Source organism: Protobothrops mucrosquamatus, unplaced genomic scaffold (assembly GCF_001527695.2).
Source record: "Protobothrops mucrosquamatus isolate PMUCROS unplaced genomic scaffold, P.Mucros_1.0 scaffold2633, whole genome shotgun sequence".
Taxonomy (NCBI): Eukaryota; Metazoa; Chordata; class Lepidosauria; order Squamata; family Viperidae; genus Protobothrops; species Protobothrops mucrosquamatus.
The window spans coordinates 103,023-112,595 of NW_015388687.1; the positions used below are offsets into that span (position 1 = coordinate 103,023).

Below are 9,573 nucleotides of genomic sequence, written 5' to 3' on the forward strand. Positions count from 1 at the left end.
TGGTTTGTCCGATGTATGTGGTGGGGCAGTCGGTGCATGGGATTTCATATACTCCTTGATTTTCTAACTCAATTTTGTCTTTGGGGTTTCTTAGGATGGTGGATATTTTTCGGTTTGTGCAGAATGCTGTCTTGATGTTGTGTTTGTGGAGGATCTTGCTGATTCTGTCTGTGGTGCCTTTTATGTATGGGAGGAGGGCACCACAGACAGAATCAGCAAGATCCTCCACAAACACAACATCAAGACAGCATTCTCCAAGAGGAAAGTAGTAAATAGTAAAAAATTTAATGAGCCGAGCTTTCGTTGGGCCCACCCAACATCATCAGGGCTTTAAAAGTAGTCACTGGGAAAGAGCTTTTATAAGATGTTAACAGCCTGCATCCGGCTTCTGGAACGTGTCACCAGACCCAGCTGTTCGTGTTGTATCCTAGATGCATTACCTACATCAACGCATTATGTTTTTCCATACCTCCTCCGTATTTTACTGTAAGTGTTCTCCTCGTTAACTTCAGGGGTGGAGTGAATTCTGTGTGTGGCACTATGCTCTGGGGGGGTGCAGTTCTTCTTTGATCTCACTGTTAAATTCCTCCGTCCCTTACAAACGTGACTTGGATCATATACATATACATACGTACGTGCGTGCGTGCGTGCGTGTGTCATATATATCTCCTCTTCCAATTCATCATTTAGATATGCAATGGAGATATCATAGTGATATATGACAAAATCACGTGCAGCAACTAAAGCTAATGCTAGCCTTATTGTTTCACTCTTAACTGTTGGTGCAAACAGCTCATCACAATGAACATTTTTTCTTTGTGTGAATCCCTGTGCTACCAGTCTTGCCTTGTATTGCAGTTCATTATTTTGTAACACCTTCTTTTTATATACCCACTTACATCCCACGGCCTGTTTTCCTTCTGGTAATCTCATGGGCGAGAAAACTTGATGCATATTCATAGATTCCATTTCCCTGTCCAGGGCTTCTTCCCATTTTTCTCGTTCTGTTTTCGGTAAGGACATCATTTCTTGGTAATTGCAAGGTTCAAAACACACACTACATACTCTAACCTCACTTGCCTTGTATCTATCAGGAGGTACTCCTTTATTAATTCGTTCCAATCTCCTGGTAACACCTGTTCCTGTGCTTCTGTGTCTTCACTTTTCATGTCAGGTCTCTCCTCCTTTATGTTTACAGTTTCTGATCTGTTACCCATTTTCTCTGATGATGGGTCTTCTGTAGCTTCTCCTCCATGGGATCTATTACTATGTGATGGAATAAACACCTCTGTGTTGGCATGTACCTTATCCCAATTACTATGCTCTGCAAAGCTGGCATAATGTGAAATTACAACTTTCTGAGTTCCATCAGTAAACCTATAGTCCAGTGGTGGCGAACCTATGGCACGAGTGTCAGAGGTGGCACTCAGAGCCCTCTCTGTGGGCACGCGTGCTGTCGCCCCAGCCCTGCCTACCCCCACGGCCCCCTCATCAGCAGCTCCCTGGAGGAGAGTTGCCCCCAGGCGTGGAGCAGCACAGCCAAGCACATGGCAACTGGGCAGCAGGGACAAGACTCCGGCTTCATGCCCCGTCGTGCGCAGATGATGCTGTGGGGCGCGGATGGAGGGTGTGTCCATCATGGCGCTGCAGGGTCACCTGAGCGATCTGCAGCGGGCCGTGGAGGCAGTGGGTGGCCAGGCAGGTGGAGTGGGGTGGGGGCGGGGGCGGGGGCGGGGCAGGGGTGGAGTGGGTGGGGCAGAGTGATGGGGTGGTGGGGTGGGGCGGTTTTTGGGCACTCGATCTCTAAAAGGTTCGCCAACACTGCTATAGTCCCCGTATCCTCGCTCATATCCTATAAACCTCCGTTTTCTGGTCTTCTTCTGTTCTTTCTTTCTAGTGCTGTTAGGATTATGTACCCAGGCATAACTACCAAAAGTTCTTAGGTGGTATAACAAAAAATATGGAGTTTCATTCAAAGGAGAACTCCACAATCTATTTATTAAATAGTTAGCCGTTTTTATGGCTTCTCCCCAGTACCCTCTACTCATGCCTGCATCTGCAAATAGTGAGTCCTTCATTGTCTGTAATACACCATTCCTCCTTTCAGCTACTCCGTTTTCCGCTGGTGTATTTGTTCGTCTGTGTCTAATACCTAGACTCCTAAGCCAACGTTGAAAATTGTCGGACATAAGTTCTGCTCCCATCTGTCTGCAATTGGCATACTTTACCGCCATATCTGCATTCCACAAATGTCACTCATTGTTTAAATTGTTGCAATACCTGTTTTGTGTTTGAGTAAATAACAAAATCCATACCTGGTATAATCATCTACAATTATCAGAGCATACCTCACTCCTCCAACTGATGGTGCCATAGGACCTATTAAGTCAGCATGAACTAACTGTAAAACCTTGTTTCTCTTTCTTAAGTTTTTCTTGCTAACAGGATAAACCCTAGGTTTTGACTCCTTACACACGGCACAATTTAGGTACGCATCACAGTTCTTCACTTTCAGTCCTTCTGCTGTTTCTGGCATTTTCTGTAGCACTCTAAAGCTGGCATGACCTAATCTCCTATGCATTAGATGCACACAATTATCATGTGTGGGTGTGTTTGTCAGAGTACTTGCACAAACATCCTTCTGTTCTCCTAATATGCATAAACCATTCGGTCCAATGCCCCGTGCACAAATCCTCCCATCTTTCTTGATAGTATATTGCCCTCTAGCAAACATTACTTCATATCCCTTGCTATTTAGACATGCAACACTTAGTAAATTATGGTCTATGTCTGGCACATATAACACCTTTTTCAATGTTACCCCCTAGTTCAGTTACATAGATATTTCCTTCCCCTTTAACTGCTGACCGTTGTCCATTAGCCAGGATGACAAAATCCTGGTTAGTCTTAAACCAATAAATGCATGTAAGTTTGCTGCAACATGCTGGTTTGCCCCACTGTCTAGTAGCCACTCGTTGCGTGTGTTTTTCTTCGTTGCTGCCTGGGTAAATAATATCCCATCTTTGGTTGGTTGTGTAGTTTTATCTCCTTGTCTTGGTGTACCTCAGTTTTTCCTTTCTGGACAACGTCTTTGGAGATGTTACGTTGAACCACACGTGCAGCAAGTTTTTACAATGAGAGAGAAAAAGGGTTTGTGTGGGGAAGCAGTTCCTGTCTGCATATTTGTCTTTTTTAAAGAACAGGAATTGGGTAAAATTTCCCGACTGGGAGAATAATTAATCAGTGGGGTGATTGTCTCCAGAAGTTGTGGGTGAGTCATTTTTGGAGGTTTTTAAAGAGGAAACTGGACAACAATTTGTCTAAAATGAAGATCTTCCTGCTTCAGGGAAGGGGTTGGACTAGAGAGCCTCTAAGGTCCCATCCAACCCTGATAATTCTGTTTTTGTAAGTGTGTCTCATGCTTCAGTGATTTTCCTTTTATTATAGCCTGGATTTATCCTTAATAATGCCTTTGAGGGCATTCTAGTCCAAGGAACAATCCTATGAAGTTTTATTTAACGTCTGTTAAAGTATGTGTCTTCGGGACTCCTTGCTACTGCAAAAGTGGGGATTAGTTGCTGCTTAATGTGTCTGCTCAATTTCTTTTCCTTTTCCTTGGAGTCAAGGGAAACCTTTATGGAGAACCAGTTTGGTTTCGTGGTTACGGCCACACGTTACAGGAATGGAGAACTGTGAGTTCAAATCCTGCTTTTGGCCATGAGGGCTGGCTGAGTGATATGATGATGATGATGATGACGACGACGACAACAACAACAACAACAACAACAACAACAATAATAGTTTATTTATTTATTTATTTATTTATATTTAAACTTCTATGCCGCCCTTCTCCCCAGAGGGACTCAGGGCGGCTCACAGCATGTTAAAAAAAACAACACAAAAAACATTTCCCCTATAAAACCAATTAAAAAGCAAATATATTAATAGCTGTGTCATATTTAAAATCTTTAAAAAATTTTAAAAATTATTCCCTATTTAAAATTCACCCTAGGGAGAGACCTTGGAGGTCATCTAGTCCAACCCCCTGCTCAGACAGGAAACCCTATACCAGAGATAGGCAACCTTGGCTCTTTTATGATTCGTGGACTTCAACTCCCAGAATTCCTGAGCCAGCATGGCTGAGCATGGAAGCCTCTCCCTTTCCCCTCAGCATGGCTGGCTCAGGAATTCTGGGAGTTGAAGTCCACGAGTCGTAATAGAGCCGAGGTTGCCCACCCCTGCCCTATACCATTTCGGACAAATGGCTGTCCAGTCTCTTCTTAAAATCTTCCAGTGTTGGAGCATTCACTGCTTCTGGAGGCAGGTGGTTCCACTGGTTAATTGATTAATTCTGATTAATTCCATTGAGTGATTTTGGGCTGGTCATTTTTCATCTCAGCCCTAAGAGGGAGGCTTCGGCAAGCCACTTCTGTAAATGTTATGGCAATTTTCCTCCTGTTTTATGCTTTGAGGGCTGTTTTTGTTCTCTGAAAGCAAACGTTTAGCATAAACTATGGTATTCTTACGCTGCCAGGTTTGATGGCGCAGGGGAGGGAGAGGCAATCGTTTGGGCCCTAGCGACAAAATGAAATTTAATGTGGAGAGAAGCAAGGTTTTACACCTAGGTGGGAAAACCAAATTAGACAAAACCTGGCTCAAACACAGCCACTGTGAGAGGGACCTGGGGGTCCTGGTGGACGATCCCTTGACCCTGAGCCAGCCGTGTGCAGCAGCAGCAGCCAAAAAAGCTAACACAATCCTGGGTTGTATAAACAGAGGCATAGAATCAAGATCACATGAAGTATTAGTACCGGTTTACAAAGCTTTAGAATTCGAATAATAGAGTTGGAAGGGACTTTGTGGGTCATCTAGTCCAACCTCAGCTTGATTTTCTTTAGTGCAAGAAGGATCACAATGGGCGACTTTGGGCAGATAACCAGGAGACTGGGAGTTCTAGTCTCGCCTTTAGGCATGAAAGACAGCTGAGTGACTTTGGGCCAATCACCAGGAGACGGTGAGTCCTAGTCCCGCCTTTAGGCATGAAAGCCGGCTGGGTGACTTTGGGCCAATCACCAGGAGACGGCGAGTTCTAGTCCCGCCTTAGGCATGAAAGCCGGCTGGGTGACTTTGGTCCAATCACCAGGAGACTGGGAGTTCTAGTCCCGCCTTAGGCATGAAAGCAGCTGGGTGACTTTGGTCCAATCACCAGGAGACGGTGAGTTCTAGTCCCACTTTAGGCATGAAAGCAGCTGGGTGACTTTGGGCCAATCACCAGGAGATGGTGAGTTCTAGTCCCACTTTAGGCATGAAAGCCGGCTGGGTGACTTTGGTCCAATCACCAGGAGACGGTGAGTTCTAGTCCCACTTTAGGCATGAAAGCTGGCTGGGTGACTTTGGGCCAATCACCAGGAGATGGTGAGTTCTAGTCCCGCCTTAGGCATGAAAGCCAGCTGGGTGACTTTGGGCCAATCACCAGGAGACGGTGAGTTCTAGTCCCGCCTTAGGCATGAAAGCTGGCTGGGTGACTTTGGGCCAATCACCAGGAGGCTGTGAGTTCTAATCCCGCCTTAGGCATGAAAGCCTGTTGAGTTACTCCTCTGTCTCTCTTGCAGGGCTGAACTGCCCCCAAAGTCTTCATGGTTTCTTCTCTGAATTGCTCCCGGCTTCTCTCCATGGGGGGGGGGGACTAGAGCTTTGGTGGGGGGCAAAGCAGAACCAGAGATTAAGAAAAGGGACTCCTGTCTCCATACCAACCAAGCCTGGAACAGCCTGAAAAGCCGGTTTCCATCCGTCTCCTATCCCAACCAGCCAGCAACATCGTCTGTCTAGTCTAGCAAAGAGAAGCAGTAGACTGACATGAGAGCCCTCTTCCAAAAACTGGGGGGGCTGCCTCAAAAAAAAAAAGGGGGGGGTTAAGCTATTTTCCAAAGCGCCTGAAGGCAGGACAAGAAGCAACAGATGGAAACTAACCAAGGAGAGAAGCAACCTGGAACTAAGGAGAAACTTCCTGACAGTGAGAAAAATGAACCAGTGGAACCACCTGCCTCCAGAAGTTGTGGCTGCTTTATCGCTGGAGATTTTAAAGAAGAGATTGGACAGTCAAGAGTCTCCTGCTTGAGCAGGGGTTGGACTAGAAGACCTCCAAGGTCCCTTCTGACTGTTATTCTGTTCTCCCTCCCGAAGTCTGGCTACCCCTGGCTGGATCAGGAACGGGACTTGGGCTCAGAACTTTCTCCCCTGCGCCCCTCCGGCGAGTGCCCGGCTCTTCCCCATCCCCCCCCTCGGCCTCGGGAAGGTGGGGGGGGTCTCAAGGTGCGAGGCAGCCCCGGCGACGGCTGGTCTCTGCGGACCCCCCCGGTTCCCCTCCTCCCCTTTGGGTTCTCCCCTGCTTTGTTCCAAAGGGGCTTTTCTGGCCGGACTTTCTTGCTTTTGTTAATGTCGACGGCCCCCGCCCCAGCCTCGACGCCCCCCCCCCGCCACGGATGGGAGCGCAGCAGCCCCCCGGAGCTACCTGTGATGAGAACCGTCTTGCCCCGCAGGCTGACCGCGTTCCGACACCGGGTGGCCGCCGCGGAGTTGTAGTAGAGCAGCGCGTAAAGCCCCATCAAGAGCGCCGCCCCCGCCGCCAGCATCGCCAGCGCCTCCATCGCCCGCCCGGCTCTGCTTCCTTTCCCCGCAGCCCGGGAGCGCTTCGTTTTTACTGGGACGGTCCCCGCCCTCGGCCCTCCTCCCACCTCCCGCCCCTCCCCTCCCCGCGTGGGAAAGCCACCCCCTCGCCCTCCCCTCCTCCCCTGCAGCCAGGTAGGCAGGAGGCATGGGAGGGAGGGAGAGAGGAAGGAAGGAAGGAAATGGGAGGGAGGGAGGAAATGGGAATGAGGGAGGGAGGGAGGAAATGGGAGGAAGGAAAGAAGGAAGGAAGGGAGGGAGGGAGGGAGGAGATGGAGGAAGGGAGGAGATGGGAGGGAGGGAGGGAGGAAGGAAATGGGAGGAAGGAAGGAACGGAGGAGATGGGAGGAAGGGAGGAAGTAAGGAGATGGGAAGGAGGGAGGAAGAAGGAAATGGGAGGAAGTGAGGGAGGAAGGAAATGGGAGGGAGGGAGAAAGGAAGGAAGGAGATGGGAGGGAGGGAGGGAGGGAGGAAGGAGATGGGAGGGAAGAAGGAAAGATGGGAGGGAGAGAGGGAGGAAGGAAGAAAGGAAATGGCAGGGAGGGAGGAAGGAAGGAGATGGGAGGGAGGGAGATGGGAATGACCCACCCACTCTGCCTTCTGCTACCCCCTGTCCCTTGTCTCTGGGCCCAGCTGCTAAGGCCGAGGGGACGGGGGGGGACCAGCACTGGGTCAGGATGAAGGTGGGGACCTCCAGGCAGCCCCTCCCTTGAGAGGGGTGCACCGTATTCAAAGGATGTCCGACCTAGAAGGAGTTTTCTTTCAGCTCCTCCCTTCGCCCAGATTTCTAACCCAGAATGTGGCCCCTTTTTCTGAAGGCAACAATTGGCCCTGCCTCAACACCCCTTTTTCAGACCTTTCGGGGGGGGTCCAGTGAAACAGAGGGGAGGGTCTCCTTGTTATAATCCCCATCGCTCAGACCCTGCATCTGTGGAACCACCTTGAACCATGAGATAGTAATATGTATAGAGTGCCAGACTTAACAATTGTAGATAAGAAAGACAAAAAAAAATCTGGATAGTGGACGTGGCAGTGCCTGGAGACGGCAGAAGAGAAGAGAAGGAACTGGAGAAGATCACAAAATGCACAAAGAGCTGCAAATAGAAAGCAAAGTTAGCACCAAAAGCAATAGGGGCCTCGGGTGCCGTCCCAAAACATCTGGAGCAGCACCTGAACCCCATCGGCATTAACAATTCCACCAAGAGTCCATTGCAAAAGGTGGCTTTGCTGGGAATAACTGACAATCTGCAATAAGAAAGGTCAGAAAAAACATAGTTGGAAGGGACCTTGGAGGTCTTCTAGTCCAACCCCCGGCTCAGGCAGGAAACCCTACACCATTTCAGACAAATGGCTGCCCAATCTCTTCTTAAAAACTTCCAGTGTTGGAGCACCCACAACTTCTGGTGGCAAGCTGTTCCACTGGTTAATTGTTCTAACTGTCAGGAAATTTCTCCTTAATTTCAGGTTGCTTCTCTCCTTGATGAATTTCCATATGTTGCTTCTTGTCCTGCCTTCAGGCGCTTTGGAGAATAACTTGACTGCCTCTTCTTTTTTCACCATTCAATTTCATTTTGTTAGATAGCGCCCAGTGTTCAAGTCTGTCCAGGTCCTCCTGTATCCTAAGCCTGTCTTCTGGAGTGTTGGCTATTCCTGCCAGCTTGGTGTCGTCTGCAAATTTGATGAGTTCCCCATCTATCCCCTCGTCCAAATCGTTGATGAAGGTGTTGAAGAGCACTGGGCCGAGAACAGAGCCCTGGGGCACCCCACTACACACTTCCCTCCATGTAGATGCGGTTCCATTGAGGACCACTCGCTGAGTACGGCCGGTCAGCCATACTGGATCCATCTGGTGGTGATGCTGTCTACCCCACATTTTTCTATCTTGTCAAGTAGTAGGTTGTGATCTACTTTATGAAATGCCTTACTGAAGTCCAAGTAAATTATATCCACAGCATTCCTCTGATCCACTAATTTTGTCACTTGGTCAAAGAATGTAATAAGATTGCAATAAGAATGCAATAAGAATGCAATAAGATTGCAATAAGAATGCAATAAGCAAAATCAAGCTCTTAATAGCCAGTGCCACACAAAGTGCACTAACCAAATAGGTGGTAAGACAATAGGGGAACTCAGGCACCACAAAGGTTATGTAGAAAGTAAGCACAGGGCCGGTCATAAAGGACTCAAATGTCTATACACAAATGCACAGAGTATGAACAGCAAACAGGGCGAACTAGAAATTCAGGTTAATGAGGGCAGATATGATATTGTTGCCATTACGGAAACATGGTGGGATGAAACCCACAAATGGAACACACAGCTAGAGGGATTTAAATTATTTAAAAGAAACAGACCAAATAAAAGAGGAGGTGGAGTTGCTCTCTATATAAGAAATAACTACATCTCCACAGAATTAGAGCACAACAATGATGAAAACTGTCCCGAATGCATATGGGTCAATATAAAAGGGAGGGAAATGACATTGCCATAGGTGTATACTACAGGCCACCCAACCAAACAGAGGAAATAGATGAACTTTTTGCTAGTCAGCTAACTAAGGTATGTAGAAAGCACATCACCATATTAATGGGGGACTTTAATTACCCTGATATCAACTGGGAGACAAACTCTGCACCAAGTGGAAGATCAAAAAGATTCCTGACAAACCTAGCAGACAACTTTGTCTCCCAAAAAGTAGAGAAGGGAAATAGGGGATTAGCCATTTTGGATTTAATTCTCACTAACAGAGATGAAATGATAGAAAGTGTTGAAGCCACAGGAACCTTGGGAGGTAGTGATCATGCAATATTGGAATTCAACATTATGGAAGCACAAGCAATAGAACATAGTCAAAGTAGAGTCTTGGACTTCAAGAGAGCTAATTTCAATAAACTCAGAGAGGGCTTG

General features: G+C 47.7%; 1 protein-coding gene across 1 annotated transcript in view; it reads right to left on the minus strand.

Moving 5' to 3' along the window:
- LOC107296085 (dehydrogenase/reductase SDR family member 13-like) overlaps positions 1-6,647 on the minus strand; it is a 12,734-nt gene extending 6,087 nt beyond the window's left edge. The window contains exon 1 of the mRNA XM_015825428.1: positions 6,512-6,647. Coding sequence (XP_015680914.1) covers positions 6,512-6,647 — 136 coding nt within the window. The remainder of the gene's footprint in view (positions 1-6,511) is intronic.
- Positions 6,648-9,573: the final 2,926 nt, after the last annotated feature.